Source organism: Diplotaxodon limnothrissa, linkage group LG3, assembly GCF_057381915.1.
Source record: "Diplotaxodon limnothrissa isolate DT_005_m linkage group LG3, D_limnothrissa_male_GT1.1, whole genome shotgun sequence".
Lineage (NCBI taxonomy): Eukaryota > Metazoa > Chordata > Actinopteri > Cichliformes > Cichlidae > Diplotaxodon > Diplotaxodon limnothrissa.
Genome location: NC_140598.1, coordinates 26,029,320 through 26,047,201, shown reverse-complemented (window position 1 = coordinate 26,047,201; position 17,882 = coordinate 26,029,320). Strand labels below are relative to the sequence as shown.

The 17,882-nt window shown below is 44.4% G+C and overlaps 2 protein-coding genes across 4 annotated transcripts in view; both read left to right on the top strand.

The window, feature by feature from the left end:
• LOC146635103 (kinesin-like protein KIF1C) overlaps positions 1–9,899 on the top strand; it is a 33,476-nt gene extending 23,577 nt beyond the window's left edge. The window contains exons 19-28 of one of the 3 annotated variants that reach the window (XM_085345244.1): positions 900–994; positions 2,925–3,008; positions 3,216–3,396; positions 3,582–3,654; positions 3,724–3,822; positions 3,927–4,088; positions 5,433–5,744; positions 5,826–5,915; positions 5,986–6,220; positions 6,404–9,899. In XM_085345244.1, the coding sequence (XP_085201370.1) occupies positions 900–994; positions 2,925–3,008; positions 3,216–3,396; positions 3,582–3,654; positions 3,724–3,822; positions 3,927–4,088; positions 5,433–5,744; positions 5,826–5,915; positions 5,986–6,220; positions 6,404–7,284 (2,212 nt within the window). In that variant the 3' untranslated portion in view covers positions 7,285–9,899. Of the gene's footprint in view, positions 1–899; positions 995–2,924; positions 3,009–3,215; positions 3,397–3,581; positions 3,655–3,723; positions 3,823–3,926; positions 4,089–5,432; positions 5,745–5,825; positions 5,916–5,985; positions 6,221–6,361 lie in introns of all 3 variants that reach the window. The other 2 variants (XM_085345236.1, XM_085345228.1) reach the window with 2 other exon arrangements.
• Positions 9,900–12,965: 3,066 nt separating this feature from the next.
• gp1ba (glycoprotein Ib platelet subunit alpha) lies at positions 12,966–17,587 on the top strand. Its single transcript, XM_085350504.1, has 6 exons — positions 12,966–13,127; positions 14,273–14,368; positions 14,478–14,669; positions 15,535–15,630; positions 15,750–15,929; positions 16,268–17,587. Exons 1-6 carry the CDS (start codon positions 12,966–12,968, stop codon positions 17,585–17,587), a joined length of 2,046 nt encoding a protein of 681 aa, XP_085206630.1.
• Positions 17,588–17,882: the final 295 nt, after the last annotated feature.

Genomic DNA, 17,882 nt, shown 5'->3' with positions numbered 1-17,882 from the left:
CATCGGTCATCCATCGCTGGATGTGTTTGTCGCCGATAAGTTTGCTGCAGTAGGAGCGGAAGATGGCCAGCTTTTCCTTATAATCCGCTGGAAGTTGCTGCGCTACCGTAGTCCTGGTCCGGATGGAAAAATGGCACCGTTTCATAAAAAGTGAAAGTGAAACTGCTTTTAGCCGAATGGTGACCGTCGAAACGCTTCTCCCGCTCGTTCTTTGCTCGATGATCGCCTTATGTCCGCGGAAACTCAGCTGCGTCTTCTTGACCTGCCGGAGCTTGTTTTCCAGCTTCCTCCACTTGCGAACCATCGATTCGTTAATCTTAAATTCTCTCGCCGCTGCTCGATTTCCATGTTCCTCCGCGTAGCTGATGGCCTTCAGTTTAAACTGTGCTTCGTAAGCGTGTCTCTTTGCCATTTTCAGGGTTGTTAAAACAACGATGTCCTGCATAACGCACATACCTGTTCTTTTATACAGGTATGTGCAATAAAGTCAACGCACACACTTCACCCTTTAGCGTTCTCATGGTGTTCTCTACTACGTCCTCCTTACAACACACAGGGCGCACTGCGCTATAGGGCACGCCGTACTTTTTGAAGAAAATCTAAGACTTTTAAGTGCGCCTTATGGTTGTGAAAATACGGTACATATCATCTTATCAGACACGAGACTCGCAGTTATCTAACAACAACACGCAACAGCTTTATGATTTTGGACATCAGAAGCTCCTCCGTTAGTTTTATTGCAGGAGAAGTTGCACCTTCATCTTTAATCCTGGTGGAGTTGTATAACTAACTTGGCAGGTGTTTACATTAAAGTTTTTTCCTCTGTGTGTGTGTGTGTGTGTGTGTGTGTGTGTGTGTGTGTGTGTGTGTGTGTGTGTGTGTGTGTGTGTGTGTGCCAGGGTCGGGCAGCAGGACGTGGACATTAAACTGTCGGGTCAGTTCATAAAGGAGATTCACTGCGTTTTTGTCAGTGAGACCAACGAGCAGGGAGAAGGTGAGATTTTTACTCCTTGTATAAACCTGGTCACATGTCTGACACTCTGTTCCCTGATTGGCTGACTCTGCTCTGCTACACTGGTGTTCTGTGTTCAAACAGCTTCATTGTGCAGAGTTTAAGTAGCCTCGGTCCTGTGCTTTGAGCGCCCTCTGCTGGTATAAACTGATCAGCTCCTGAAGTTCACTGCGTGATAACCTGGCCTGAACCACGAGCCGTTCAGTACTTTACAGACACCAGAGAAACATATTCTACTCTTTACCTGGAACTGTTTAACATCTGAAGTTATAAAAGAATAAAAGTACAAACTACAGTTGTAATTATTATTTATTAAAATCCGCTTCATTATTACCACCTGTTGCGTCATAGTTGGCCTATTCTACAGTCTGCTGTCATGGATCTCCTGTACAGTGCTGGAAGTTTTTCTTATTATCAAACGTGGTGTGAGGTTGTAATAATGATGTAGTGAACATATCTGTCAGCAGCCTGCCCTGCTCACTGTGCACAGTTTTTGTTTCTATTATAGGATCTGTATGATGTCATAAAGAGGTCATATCAGTAATATAGCCAGCTGTGAGCACACCTGCAGTCTGTCCTTCAAAGAAAGGAGCTCCAGCAGCTTGTTTCAGACAGAGGGGCTGCTCCCAGGGTGACATAGATAAAGATGATTTTGAACGGTTAGTCATGCCGTGCTGCTGTGGCAGTGTGAGCATAACAGAAATAAAAACATGGATTTGAAAATGCATTTTTAATCAGGTTTGGTTTCCATCACTCCTCAAAATAAGCTCTCTGACATGTTTGAGCAGCAGCTGGGTTTAAAGTCAGACCTGCAGACGGCTGAGTTGATCATTAACATGACTAATGACTCGACTAAGTCACCATGGCAGACAAATGTGCTCTTGAGTTCTGTCACATTACACCTCCTGATTTCACTGGCTTATGTTCATCTTCAAAGACTGAGAGCACACTCAAACCTGTCTGTGAAAGTTTCTTCACAGTTTAAGACAAGAAGGAATAAAAAGGTCCTGCAGTACTTTTCTTTAACACATGATGGCGCCACATGCGCGACGTGTATGATGTGTGGATTTAGAAACCTTGCAGCCAGGACATGTTGATTAGAAAAGTTTGAGTGTGTGTTTCTATATATATTAGCTTCAATTGCGTACTGACACTAAAATATATTATACAAATGTGGTATCACATGGGGCTAATTTGCATAAATGTACAGTAGATTATGAGGGGGAAGGTTCCTGTCTCACCTTAGAAGTCTGGTCTGTGTGTCGGCATTAGATCTTTGTTCTAGGAGTGTGTGTGGAGTCTGAAGCTGTGAAACCTGCAGCTCTGTTTCTGTTTTCATTGAAAGCTTGAAAAACAGCCGTGTGTGTGCTCAGTGAGTGACTCTCTTTCTTCTTCTCTTTCTGTGAAAGCTGCCAGGAAATCTGTCAGGTATTAGTCCCTGTTACTTGTTGTCATGGTGACATCATCCTCATGTTCACGCCCATGTTTCCTGTGCCCACCCTCCAACCTCCCCCCAACCCCAACCTCCCTACACCTGCCCTGCTCACCCTCTGTGTGTGTGTGTGTGTGTGTGTCTGCTGCTGTTACCCTGAGCGCTGTAGCACAATCCCTGGTTTCGGTGCATGTCTCTATGTGAGACCTCGAGGCCTCTGCAGTTGTGGCCACACCACTTTCAGATCCAGGTCTCTGTCTCTGGATTTTGGATCAACCTTTCTGCTAATGTTACAGGAGGAAGCCCAGATATTAAAGTCTTTGATGAAGCCCCCATAAAACATCCATCACTGCTGCTGATTCCTGCCTTCAGACTGTTTCATGCTCATGAGTCATATCCTCGTGTTTCACAGTTCTGTCTTTCAGTTCTCCTGATGAGTTTTTCTTCCTTTGCTTGGACTCTCTGTGTCTCCCTCTGCAGTGGTGGTCACTCTGGAGCCGTTAGTCGGAGCAGAGACCTACGTTAATGGGAAGCAGATCACAGACGCCGTCATATTAAAACAAGGTACAGAAACACACCCGGCAGCTTTAAACAAACAGGAAGCACCTGCCGTTACACGGCTGCTGCAGCTGTTACATCAGGTTTCCCTTTAGTTTACAGCTTATTATGCATCACGTGAAAAACAAAGAAGGTTTGATCGATGGAGTAAATACACCACCCAAAACCTGCAGCCGGCCTCAGACTCTGCTTCCTGTCTGTTTCCGTCTCTAGGTAACCGCATCGTCATGGGGAAGAACCACGTGTTTCGATTCAACCACCCGGAACAGGCGAGGCTGGAGAGGGAGCGCAGCGCCACGATGGAGCAGCAGGAGGAGCCGGAGGACTGGAACTATGCCCAGAAAGAGCTGCTGGAGAAACAAGGCATCGACATCAAGCTGGAGATGGAGAAGAGGTAGACGTACCTTTACTACACCCTGAAGTTTGGGTTTCAGATAGCATCTCTAGACACACTGTAAACCACGTCAGATATCAGAGCTGTTGCCTGATTACTGATCATCTCATTGGTTGTTTGGTGTGTGTGTGTGTGTGTGTGTGTGTGTGTGTGTGTGTGTGTGTGTGTGTGTGTGTGTGCTGCAGACTGCAGGACGTGGAGACTCAGTACCGTAAAGAGAAGGAGGAGGCTGACTTGCTGCTGGAGCAACACCGACTGGTGAGTTTCTCCTCCACGTGAGCTCGTGTGGTGACCGCTTCTGGTGTTTAACCTTCTCTGTGTGTGCAGTACGCAGACAGCGACAGCGGGGACGACTCGGACAAACGATCCTGTGAGGAAAGCTGGAGGCTCATCTCCTCCCTGAGAGAGAAGCTGCCAGCTAATAAGGTACCAGCTCCTCGAGCTGCTCCTTCATAGCTCCTCATGTAGCTGTGACTTCACATAAAGACCTTAGTGGCTGTTCCCCGGCTCACCTGTGTGTCTGTGTCCAGGTGCAGTCCATAGTAAAGCGCTGCGGTCTGCCCAGCAGCGGTAAGAGGAGGGAGCCTCTGCGAGTCTATCAGATCCCTCAGAGGAGGAGGATCAGCAAAGACCCCAAACGGGTGACCATGGAGGACCTCCGCATGCAGGCCGTCAAAGAGATCTGCTACGAGGTCTCACAAACACACACACGTGATATCAGTGTTTTCTGTCTGGTTTCAGAGGGACAGATAAACATTTTTGAACGTTTTCTAATAGATGCTCCCATATCTGTGCATTCAGGGGCAAAGAATTAAACCTTTACCTTGAAAAATACACTGGACGTGTCCTTTAAACCATTAAACCCTCCTGGAGACGGCTCCAGGTGGGCACTTTAGACTGCTCTGTAGTGTTGGACGTTTTGGTTTAATCCAAGATGCAGTTTACCAAAGATTAAGGACTTACTTAGACAGACTCCCAATTAGTTAGACTCCATCGCTCCAGTCAAACACAACATATGAGTGGTAAATCATGAGAATCATATATGATGCATTTCCCATTAAAGCCAGCATAAGTAGATTGTTACAGACTTTGCTGCGTTACCATAAACTCTGTATAACAGATAATCGTAGCTAATGCCACATTTCCTTTTCCTTTCCACATTTTGAAGCCTCGGCTGTAGCATTTTGCCTGCCACTGTGTTGAGTTCTCAATCCATAGACTGTACGGAGCGTCACACTGACACTGGTATCAGCTAATTAGTGTAAAAAATAAGTCCACTAGAGCTCAGAGTTCTTGGATGGTCTGTAGTACAACTAGTACATACCCATGATACAGTGTGGATTGGTCTGTTCAGCCTGTGTGTGATAAATTATGTGACTGTCTGAAGATATCAAACCAAAACATAGAGAGGCAAATTACAAACCTAAGTGGGTCCAGATTTGCCCATTTTTGTGGGTTCTGTGCAACGCTCAGGCCCTGCTTTACTGTGTAAATACCATTGAAGTCCATTGCTAGGTGGCTGTCAGGCAACCTGACACGTCATAATATATTGTGCACTGTACATTTAATGAGGTGTTTCCGGAGCCTTGATACTAAAAAAGGGTTATTGTAGCCCATTGATATGTGGTTCCAAGGCCATGTGATGATGTCATTGTATCTGATGTAGATAATAACCTGCAGGAACAAGAATCTGTGGACAAATTTGGTGGATTAACAGTAAATCCAGCAAATCCAGGGGCAGGGATTGCTCAGTAGGTCGAGTGGTGGCCCCATGATCGGAGGTCGGGGGTTTGAATCCACTAAACGGGGTACTCTTAGGTATCCCTGAGCAAGGTACCGTCCCTGTCCACTGCTTCACTGAATGAATGGGTTAAATGCAGAGAGGAATTTCCCTATAGAGATCAATAAACTATATATTATTATTACTATTAAATTAACCAGCACAAACAGTCCAGAGGACATTAGAGGAGGAGCATTTTGATGTTTTCTTTTTTCTTCTTCTTTAAACTGTTCCTCTGTGTGTGGCGCCCCCTCAGGTGGCTCTGGGAGACTTCCGTCACTCCCGTCAGGAGATCGAGGCGCTCTCCATCGTCAAAATGAAGGAGCTGTGCCGCATGTACGCCAAGAAGGACACCAACGAGAGGGAGAGCTGGAGGGCCGTGGCCCAGGACGTCTGCGACACTGTGGGCATCGGAGAGGAGAGGAGCCCTGCCGCTGAAGAGGGAGGAGGTGGAGGTGGAGGAGGAGGAAGTGGTGGTAGTGGAGGAGGAGAGACAATGGAAGGTGGAGAGAAGAGAGGCGTGTACGATTTGAAGGCTCACATCGATAAGCTGACAGATATTTTGGAGGTGAGTTATGCTAAGCTTGTTTTGTTCACAACCTGAGGATGGTGCTAGTGGAGCAGAGCTAAACGTGCGCGACTTCTGCAGGAGGTGAAGCTGCAGAACAACATGAAGGACGAGGAGATCAAAGCTCTGAGAGATAGAATGATCAAGATGGAGAGCATCATACCTGTTCAGGTAAGTTCGCACCTCCCGTCAAACCATTGTTGCCTCCTCCAGTGTTAATTTTTGTTTGACTTGTTTCCAGGACGACGACATGAATGGTGAGGGAGGAGAATCCCCTCAGAGAGAGAGAGACGGGGACGTGGACGAAGACGACGACTGCCCCAACCACCCAGAGGTCAGAGTTCAGCGTCTGATGGATGAGGACCCGGCATTCAGGAGAGGGCGGCTCCGCTGGATGAAAAAGGAGCAGCAGCGGCTCCTGAACCTGCAGCAGCAGAACATCACCAAGAAGCTGCGAGGACAGAACCAAAGCCAAGGTGAGCACGGGGGTGTGGCTGTACCGTTATGGCGAAAGTTCCATTAGAAGTCCCCACTATTGATCGTCATCGATAAACCTATCAAATGATCTGGAATTAGTTGAGTCGGTTGCTTGTACTGTGTCCATCTTTTATTTACAGTCTGTGCCCTGACCCCAGCCCTTGCTCCTCCAACTCTTCCAGGTCAGAACACCCCCACTGTCCCGATCCACCTCCCGGGAACCGGTCGCTTCATCCCTCCCCAGGAGTGCAAGCTCAAGTTCCCCTTTAAGAGTAACCCTGCCCACCGGCTGTCCTGGGGACCCGCTAGCGCTGCCCTGCAAGCTCTGGGTCTGGGCGAGGGAGGAGGAGCAGGAACTGATGCTGGTGAGCAGAAGGAGAACAGGGGAGGAGAAGCTACAGGTTCTCCCTCACCTCCGCCTCCCCCACAAGGTCAACTCCCTGGTCTCTTGCCCCTCCCCTTCCCAGCTCAGCCTCCTCGCATGCGCACCCCCAGCCCTCATCGTGCCTGGCAGCAGCGTAACCAGGGCAACCAGGGTGGCTACCACTACAACAACCAGGGCAACAACCAAAACCAGCAACGTCGTTACCGCCGAAACTCCCTGGACAGCTCGCCACAGGGCAACGGGAGCTACGACAATGACCAGCACTTCAGCGGCGGTGGCAACGGTGGTCACCAGGGGCGACCAAGACAGAGGAGGGGGTTTTCCCCTGGGCCAGGGGGGGAGAGAGGAGGAGGAGGCAGAGGAGGAGGAGGAGGAAGCAGAGACGGGGACAGAGACGGAGGCTTCCCTTATAATCAACGCCAGCACCATCAGTACCACCACCACCATCCCTACTACAACCCCCACAATGCACCATTCCAACCTGGACCTCACCCTCACCCCCATTACCACAGCCTGCCGCGGTCAGGGGCCCCGGCCCTTCCTGCTGACATGCTACTGGGCATTGTGCCGCCGCCAGGGGTGTGGGCTTTCAACACTCCGCCCAGGATGAGGCGGCAGTTCAGCGCACCGGACCTCAAAAACAACAACAACAATAACAACAAGGAGACACCGATCTGACCTCTGACCTCCTGAACATGGAGGCTCCTGATTGACTGCGGGACATGGGGGTGATCCTGATGCTGTAGAGAATCGGCTGAGAGTGTGGTTGTGTGTGCACGTGTGTGCATTTGAGCACTTTTACACACCCTGTATCCTCTGTCCTGCTGTGCGTGTGTTTGTGAAGCTTTTAGCTTAGCACAGGTGAGCTGTTAGCAATGCTGACGTGCAAAAATTGAATTTCAATTTGTTTTATTCGATTTTATGGAGTTTGTCGTTCTGTCAGACTTTGATCACGTAATGATTTAGCTTTTTTTTTCTTTTTTAAATTTCACCGATGGCTGATGTTCGGGCGTTGATCACTGTGTTAACGAGGTGCCTTAAAGCCGACATGTCTGCTGGTGAAGCTAATTTTGTTTTAAAGATAAAGGACGTCAGTTAGCAGGGTGGTGTTTTTGTGTTTGATGAGGGGTTTTTTTAGCTTTTAGTGCTAGCAGGTGAAGAATAGGTGAAATTGTGAGCTTCGCCTAGCCTACGCTGCATTCAAGTTCCATGGGAATTACAGATTGTACAGCTTGTTAAACTCACTTCAACCCTCAAACTGATGATTAGGAATTTAATCAGAAACAGTAAACTTGTATTTACATCTTCTCCCATGTGATTTGAATGCAGCATCGCTGAGTGCTACAAACCAAAGAAAGCGGCTGTGCGGCACTTGCTAGTCAGGGTAAAAGCGTCAGTGCAGGAATAATAAGTGCCAATGGGGCATTTGCAAAAACAGCAAAACAAAAATGGAGAAGTTGAGGGTGAGAACGGCGAGTGTAAATGGGCCCCTGAGGAAGAAGAGGTGCAGAGAGGAGTAGTAGTAGGTGCTGCGCTTGTCTTACCTGTCAGATGTTTGTTTTTAAGAGCTGTGTGTGTATATTTGAAATGTTAAATCTGATTTTTAAACACGTGAAATGTCCTGACGGTAGGTTCACCGTCTCTGGCAATCGTGGGAAATGCAAGTGATGCGTAACACATGATGATGTCCCAAGGTGGGAGTTGATGTTGGAGCTCAGAGACATAATCATGAAGGGATGGATTTGTTTATGTAGGGCTAGATAAGCAAGGAATTCTGGGAGATGTATTGAGAAGGAGAAGGTTTTGAGGGAGAGAAGAAGCTGATATACAGTAAGCATTTTGTTTTTGAAGAAGTAACAGACACTACAGCATGTCAGGTGTGATACAAGATTCCTGCTGTAAGGATGTGACACTTTTTACATTATATCCAATTCAAGAAGGATGGGAAAATTCACTGCTGCCTTCCTGGCACGTAGGGATCCTGGAAATTGTGGCCTCCACCTGTTTCAGGTTGCTTTTAATTTCTTCTCTTTTTCAAACATGACATTTACACACACATATTTTTGCTGGTGTTGTGTTCACTTCACATCTTTAAGATAGGAAACAAATTTCCAGCTTCCTGCGTCACAGCGAACGCAGCGTTTTATGTGCGTTTTATTCGCACTGAATTAATGAAGACAAGTTTACTGCCAAGAGGGGCTGGGAGAGTTGGCGATACTGCGCACACTCCACCCACTCAAAGCAGAGGATTCTGGGAGTTAACAAGTGGAGCAACTATGAGCTCTGTGGCTTTTAAGGCTTTTTTCATAAAAAGGTTAGAACCAACCAATGGCAGCGCTCCTTCCTGCTGCAAGAGGGAGTCAGTGCCATGACGATGACGATAATTATGATGAAAATGAAAGTGATTGCAGTTGGCCTGAGAAGCATGATGTCAGCAGAATCTCTGGAATTGACCAATCACAGGACAATCTCTAAACCTGCTTCCACTGCCGGGCCTGATGGGAAAATTAGTTTTTTAATTATTATTTTTATTTTTTAGATTTTTTTCCAGCTTGGGCCTCCGATTGGCTGTTTGTTTTTCATTTGTGTATCACATCATGTACTGCGTATTTTAACCAACCTCCATGTTTGACCTTTGGTTTATGATGTCATCAGTCATCATCACTTATTAATATAATTATCCTAAAGTTATACGTGTCATTAATATTTGGTTATTGTGGATGCTGCTAAAGGGAGTTTCTTTGCCCTCACGCAAACCGTTGAGTTAGTGTATGTGTTTGTGTATGTTGAGTGTGTGTGTGTTGGGCATCTGTTTGTGTGTTTGTGGGTTAACTTAGAATCAAACAGTAAAGTTTGTTTTACTTCATAAAGCTGATTTTAGTCATTATTCTTTTTCTTTGGTTAGTTTTGTTGTTTTTTGAGGTGGAATGGGGGAGGGACTTGGAGGGGGTGGGGTGTTGCCATAGCAGCCATGACTCGGCAGAATTCCAGAACATTCTAGAACTCCCCTCACTGACAGGCTGTGCCCATTCCCTGCACCTCTGCTCTAATCATGACCTCAGAATCTGTGACATTACGGCGTGTTATCGCTTCAGAACTCGAAACACGGATATGGATATGATGACATCATGGTGTAGCCCTCTTCCTGTTGGCCCAGACCCCCTCAGTTGCTTTTTTGTTATTGTTGTTGTTTTCTCTCTGTATGTGTTGGGTTGTCTTTTGTTGTTGTTTTGGTTGTATCAGGAACCAATCTCAGGCTCTACCTGCAGACAACATGATGGCAATAAACTGTCTCCAAGATTCAAAATAAGACTCACTTCTTGTGTTTTTATTGGGTCTTCATCCATGAAGGATGGCTATGGAAGCTGAGAGGTGTCAGTGCATTCAAACACCCCCCTGCCCAAAACAAAACAAAACATTAATGTGGGTGTAGTTTCCAGGGGCCCGTTCTTCGTACCTCGCTAAGTAAGTTAGCTGGATTAGATTGTTGACGATTTCGCGTGATCCTGGATCGTTCGGTTCCCCGAAGCTCATCCGGGACTTGCTGTCATAGCAACAGAGCCGTAAGCGTAAACCTGCTCGGGAGCAGGCTTACTTTATGTAAACAGGATTAGATCGCGGCCACGCAGGTATGTCCGCTTCATTTATACGGAAGCAACAGCGATATTCCACCACTGTTTCACCATAAATAAATAACATCAATGTAACTAAAGATAATGCAGCACCTGATCCTTTTATTGATGTCACACAGATACATACAGGTCATTTCCTAAAAAAGGGAAATGTACTATTAACATTCTATTACATGTATGTGATTATTACAGATGTAATTCATATTTCAGAGTAGTAATTGTAAATCACTTCATGTAATCAAGATGAGAGACCATGGCTATAAAAGCGAAGGTGGATTTGGGAAGCCTGTCGCAGCCATGTCCTGTCCGTATACGCGACCAACCCATTGCGGAAGGTGCAAGATTGATAAGGAGAGTCCTCAGAATTCAGCGTATATTGCGGGATAGACAGGATCCTTTAGCTCAGCGCGACAGTGTGCTCATTGAGAGATATCGATTTTCCCGTGAGGGTATTATTTACTTAACCAACTTGTTGACGAGGGGGTGCAGGACCACCACCTGTCTTTTTTTTGCTGTTGTTAAATGATTTCCATGACAAAAATGAGCCTGCTGTTTACTGGTCCAGATCCACTGCCTGTTTGAGAAAATAACTTTTCCTATTAGTTTGTTGTAGTAAGTGAAAATTGTTAAGTAATAACCCAGAAGTTTAATTTATGGATGGCAACAATGTGTTTTTCCAGGGTGCAAACAAGTTTCCCCATTTAAGAGTTGCTTTAAATGAGTCCTAGAATAGAAATGATAACTCAGATAGAATAGAAACGACAAAGCGGAAAGTATTTTTCGTTGCAAAGATCACAAGCAAAAAGAGCTGTACATTTATGCATTTTTTGTGTGCGTAATGTGACGTAGAATTCATCTGTATGTTAATTATTTTCCCTTTAAGGCAATGTCACAGTGGCAGTGGACTAAACACAGTCGCTCTTAGGGGATTCCCAAGAGGGGTTTCAGACCAGATGGCATATAGAAATTTTCCATTGAATTCTGGATTTACATCAGGGTCTCTTCCCAGGTAGCACTTAATGCATTTATATGAATTTAAAAAAAATGCAACCTAATATAAAAACATGATAACGGAACAGCAGCTGCCAGTCAGAAGCAGGAACCTTTACCTGGAAACAAAACACTAGTTTAGATCAATGCATCTTTGTATTCTCTTGTAAAACAAGCTTTTTCAGGTGTATCTTCCAATCTGCAGTAGTGTTTATCATGTTGGCTGATGGCTGCTTTGTTAGAAGTCAAATCCATGTGCTTTAAATTTGAGTCCCAAACTCACAAATTCTATTTTTTTTTTCAGTGTAACACTGTTTTTCATTTTAACTAAATTGAAGTCAATTCTATCAACCACTCCAGCTTTTCCTGTAGCTCCAGAAACTACCTGAGAATCTCTGTTCTCTGTTGTGAAACCAAAGGTTCCTCGGTTTACCCTGGGGTCTCTTCCTTTCCTGTCTGGAAAATCACCAATTGGAGGTGCCCAGGAGGCAACCGAACCACTTGGCCAAATCACCTCAACCTCACCTGCACCTCCGTGCAGTATCCTGGCTGTTTTCTTTCAATGGACCAGGGAGGTGGACCCCATCCAGAAACGTTGGCGTTATGGATGCAGATCCAGCTTAGAAAGTTACAGGGTCAAGCTTGATGAAGAGGCCAGGTGAACAATGTTCATGTTCTTTAGCTCCCTGCAAAACTATGTTACATTTGGGCCTGATACAGCTACTGAAGTGAGTGTATGAATGTGTTTGTGAATGGGTGAATAAGGCCTGTATTAGTCAATTTGCCTTTTAGTAGACACAGGCCTCATAGCCATAAATGCTGACAGCATTTTTACCTATTTAATACTGCAGAATGGCCTCTTCAGTTTTCTACAGCTTCAACTATTCATAGATTCACATAAATGAAGCGTAGTGTTAAGCATACTGGTAAGGTTGGGTTGCCTCTATTTTAAAAACTCAATTTTCTTTGTTGCCAGGTTGACATGTCTTTGTTAAAGTATGTTAACAGCGGTCACAAAGTATCCTTCTATCCATTGAGCCATCATCTTTTCCTTGTCCAGTGTTGGGTATTCACAATGTCCTGACAACCTAAAATGGCACAATTTGACACTCAGGAGGAGCAGCTCTACTCCGAGGCTACATCAGTACTGCCTTTGGGATAGATGTGGAGAAGACTTTCTCCTTTGCTTACATGGAGGAGACGTTGTTCATTGCAGCCATACACTGTGTTTATTCACTGTGTTTATTCACTTTAGCAGATCCAACTTTATTTCAGCGAAGTTTCAAATGTAACACGCCTTATTTTTTCACGCCGCATCAGTTGGATTTAACTGAAACAGAGACCGCTTGACTCAACAGATTTCCTGCAGTAACCCACACATCAGTGCTGGCAGCTCTGCTGTCAGAATGCTTCAGAACATCCTTATCGACTCTGGTTCACAACAGCAGGAAGTTTGAACATGCAAGTAAACATTATGTGAAACACTCAAAGAGGAAGCTGTCGAGAAGACATGAAAAAATCGAAACACACATGCCGTGAGGCTGGAGAGTCAAACATACACAATCTGTCAACTGAACAGTTATCACACTTCCTGCTTCAGTAGCTGTCAGTCAAAACACACACACACGTACACAGGAAGTGCTCACTTCCTGTTCTACCAGGCATCTCCTCCTTCACTTTCTCCATCTCTTCTCTAAGACTGAGACATACCGACAGTCTCTGAGAGTCTCAGTGAAGATGCGGCACCTCGTCCTCCTTCTCATCCTCCTGTCCTGTGTTCCCATGGGAGTAGCAGTGGCCGGTTGCCGCAGTGACCGGGACAAGGACCACCGGCCCAGGGAGAACTGCACAGCAGCCGGCTTCAGCGACATCGCAGTGGGGCTTGAACCCACGACAATGGTAATGCCACAAACCACAGGAAGTCAAGTGTGAAGGAAATAACTCCGTTTAATTAAAAAAAAAAAACTGTGAGTGTGAAATTATATTTATAGTTTAATTCTGTAATTAGATTAAACCATTTTAAGACATCAAATTTAATTTAAACAAATTAGAATGATGATGAATGAGTTAAAAACATGTGACTAATAAATAAACATGTTTATTATGACAAACATAAATCCTTCGAGGAGCTTTTTTATTTTTATTATTATTTTTTATTGTAATTGGCTTGAAGTTTATCTTTAAAACAGAAATTTCAGAATGAGCAGAGTTTAATTAATTTCTGCAGAGAAATGTCTTTCTTACAACTGCTTAAACTAGTAATATACTAATGATGACGAATTAACATTTAGTGAATAGAAAAGATACACCTGTAAATATTAATATTAATTTGATAAAGTAGAAAAACTGACAAAGGACATGAATGAAAATTTAGGAAGTTGAACAGACTTTAAAAACCAGCAGCATTCTGAGAATTTACAGTAATAAGCAGCACAGTAAGCAACCTTATAACACATTTTAGGTTCCGTTATCCATATCCATGAACCTGGCATCCATTTTTTGTAATTTGTTACACCAGTACATTATAAGTAGGTATTTTATTCGGTGAGCATATTTTACTTTCCCAATAAATACACAGGATTTACTAAAATGTAAAACTTGACTTAGTTTCTCGTAATTACAATATTTATGAAGAAATTCTTGTCTTGCTCTTTACTTTTTAATATCTTTGTTTTGACAAACTGACCATTTTGGATCTTTGTCAAGAACTAAATGATTATCTGGGATTTGCAGACTTTCCGCTGTGACAACTGCAGCTAAGACTGACAGCCAATATCAAAAACGTTTAGCTAATCTCTCCATGCAGCTAGACAATTACCATACACTTACACAGCTAAACACTCTTTATTTTAACACATGCAGTGAGGAAAATGAGAAAATTTTGTTTAAAGTGTTGAAAAAAAAGTTTAAATCCCATAATGGATCAAGTGTTTGACTGACAGGAGGAGACCAAAGCAGAGACACAAATTTCCTGTTTAAGAGATGACACTTTACAGGAAACCACCACAGCTCTAAAGGCTTCCACATTTTCTGTCTATCTTTAGATCCTGTTGTTTCCCAGTAACCTGTTCTCCAGTCTGTCCTGGTCCTCCTTCCAGGTCTTCCCAGAGATCTATGAGATCGACCTCACAGGAAACAAGGTTTCTGTCTGCCTGTACAGTGGCCACAAAGTCAACAGTGGTTGTAAATGAATCTTAGAAAACATGAAGTTAGTCAGCTTCTAATACAAAGGGATGTTTTGTTGTCCAGGTTCCAGAGGTAATCCCGACTGCTAGTCCCATTCTCCCCACACTTAGTGTCCTCAGGCTGGGATCAAACCGTCTGACCTCCCTCCCTGACGGCTCCTTCTCTGCCTGCCCAGGTCTGACTGAACTCTACCTGGAAAACAACGCTATCAACTCTCTGAGTGATCACACCTTTTCTGGACTCACTAAGCTGGAGGTCAGTATGTGCAAAATCATAAAGGAGGTTTAGAAAATACAGACAGTCAGTGTCATGTCATCAACACTTGAGAATTGAAGGTAGTGAGAAACATAGCTGATAAGATTCAAGAAGTAAGAGTGTAGCAAAGTGGTCCTTGGCTCCCTTTCATTATGGCCAAAACTTGATTGGACTTGAAGTCATTCATTTCCACTCACCAGCTAATGTGTTAAATACACACATTCAACTGCTTGTTAATACAATTATAGAATCAGCCAATCACATGGCAGAAACTTGATCCATTTAGATCTGTATGGTCAGAATCGGCAAAATCAGCAGGATAACATGCCATGTCTCAAGTCTCAGATCATCTCAAGCTGGTTCCTTGAACATGTGAATGAGTTCACTCTACTCATATGGTCCCCACTGTCATCATATGTAATGCCAGTAGAGACTCTTTGGGATGTATTGGAACTGGAGAGTCACCTCATGGATAAACAGCTGAGAAATCTGCAGCAACTGTGTGATGCTCTCTTTTTAATTGGACCAAAATCTCTGAGGAATGTTTCCAGAACCTTGTTGAATCCATGCCATGAAGAATTAAAGCAACTCTGAAGGCAAAACGTGATATAAGAGGGGTACAAAGTATAAAATTGATTTCTGGTGTGAGTGTCCACGTGTGGATTATTTTCTTTTAAATAAACTTTTTGTGTATTTAGACTCAAACCAGTAGAAAGAGCATTCATGTAAATTAATATACAGAAGAAAATTGAGCAAGTTGATTTTTTTGTGGTTCAGGTGCATCAATCAGCTGATTTTTTGATTTTTTTTTTTTGTATTTCAGTAGCTTCAATGTCACATTTTTTTTTTCTTTATTTCCCTCTAGATCCTGGACCTGTCATCTAATCACATCAAGGTGCTTCCTCAAAGTATGCTTCACCCCCTCCCAGCCATAGAAACTCTCTACCTGGAGAAAAACAAGGTGGGAAATACACACCAAGGAGTATGTGAATACAAGTTTAAACCTTCTCTCAGCTGCAGCCACTCATGGCACAGCAGTTATTTGTCTCTAAAATTGTTAAAGTTTCTGTTCCATTACAGATCAGCATGATGCCCGATGAATGGTTCAGCCAAAAGGAGGAGGTACCTTATCTCTACCTCTCAGCCAATCCCTGGTCATGCACCTGCTCCCTTGGTTATTTGCGCAGGTACCTTGATGACTATGAACACAACGTCTATGTGCGGGATGGTCCTGATATCAAGATTGATGTAGAAAGCGTGGTATGTACTACAAACAGAAAAATTAAACAAATACAGACACATCTAAAAGAACACAAAGACTGTGGGCATTTTTGGTTCTGCACAGTTGCTATTAACTTTTTAAAATCCAACAAGTCACTGGTAAACCACTTAGGGTTTAGGTTATAGAAGCTACTAAACATAGTTTCTGAAACTTACCTTTCAAATCAAGCTGCTCACATTTTGGCCTTACAGTTTTTTCTGTTTGGACATTTCTATATAAAGATGTGTTTGAGTGTGGTGGGGTCATCGGTAATGGTGGAGATTATATATATTAAAACTATACCTGAAGTATTTTTAAATGGTCGCTGTCTTTTTAGGTGTGTGACTCTCCCCAGCGGCACAAAGGTACACCTGTAACAAGTCTGGAAGAATCCGATCTGTGTTCAGCATCTGGTCCACGAGGAGATTTCTACCAGCCAACTACTCAGTACTCTTTTTATCCATCAACTTCTCCTCCAGACACAGCTCCTTCTACTTCTTCTCCTCTCGATTCCACAACATTTGTAGATTTATACACAATGCACACAACAATCAGAAGGTCCTGGCATGAAGCTATCACCAGCCTTATTGAATGGTCAGAGTATTCACACAAAGAGACAACAACAGAAACAACAGTTGGGTTTCATGACTTGACCACTCATTCTACTACTTCTACTGCCAGACATTTGACTAAAACTCAAACAACACCTGTTGAAACAACCACAACTATTGCTGTAACTACAACACTGCCAACAACAACAATGAACATAGTCACAACCACCACCATTGAGGCTACCACAGCCTCTGAGGCACTCACCACCACCACTAAATCCAGCCCCGATGAAAAACAGGAACGTGAAAAATCTATTTCTTCCAGGCCTGCAGGGGTGTTCTGCATTTGGCTGTTTGCGGGCTGCCTGGTGCTCTGTGTGGCATCAGCTGCATGTATATTGGCAACTTTAGCTAGTATGGCCATCTGGTACAGGAGAGTGTATAAGCCTCTATGTTTGCGGTTAGCGAGGAGAAGAGGAGGAAGTGAAGGACTGATGCTTTTAACATACAACAGGGTGGAAGGGAAGGGAGTGGGAGGTGAAGGAGTAATGGCGCTTTATCGCTCTGTTCTTTTGGTCCACAGAGAGGCAGGAGAAGGTATGCAAAGTGAAGATGTAGGTGAAGGAGGGGAAGGAGACAGGAAACAAGGACAGCTTGTCATTCTAAAACCTGCAGGTGGAGAAGCAACAAGGGAGGAAGAAGGAGAAAGAAATGGGAAGGAGGAGCGAGCAGTATATAAGAAGACTTTGTACCGTCTGTTAAGCAAAGAGGAGGAGATAGAGGGATGGAGGGATGTGGTGGAGGAGTGCAGAGTGTCTGAAGAAGATGGAGGTCAAAAAGGATATCGGGGGATAGAAAGAGAGAGGAGCAGAGGTGGAGAAGGAGTGTCCAAAAAGTGCTACAGTGTGATTCTGAGGGAGGAGAGACAGGATGTGGGGGGCGGTAAAGAAGAGCTGGACTGGGTGGTGGGAGGGTGGGAAGTGAAACGAGGAGGGGCGGAGACAGAAGAAGAGCCAAGGAGCAGCTGGGGGGAGTGGCTGGCACACTATTTACCCAGCATGCCGTGGGGAGTTACCACACCTCCTGAGGCCGAGGCAGCCCTCTGATGTCATCAGTGGAAAAGAACCTCTAGTGCTTTGAAAAACTTGTATGCTAAATCAACTGATACTTGAAATATTCAAGTTTTTATTTACTTTAAGTCCCCTTCTCCACTCCTGTAGCTCAGTCCAATTCTTACGTTCATTTTTCAGGTCTTCAGTGTGCATTTTTATGCTGATGACATCATCTTTTTTTGCCATCTGACTAAAAATACTAAAAGAAGGCTGGAGCCTATCCCAGATGTCATGGCAGCACGGTGGCACGGTGGTTAGCACTGTTGCCGCACAGCAAGAAGGTCCTGAG

Coding starts and splice junctions, on each gene's coding strand:
- gp1ba (XM_085350504.1), top strand. CDS start 12,966: ATGCGGCACCTCGTCCTCCTTCTCATCCTCCTGTCCTGTGTTCCCATG. Junction 14,369..14,477: donor TCGACCTCACAGGAAACAAG/GTTTCTGTCTGC, acceptor TTTGTTGTCCAG/GTTCCAGAGGTAATCCCGAC. Junction 15,631..15,749: donor TCTACCTGGAGAAAAACAAG/GTGGGAAATACA, acceptor GTTCCATTACAG/ATCAGCATGATGCCCGATGA.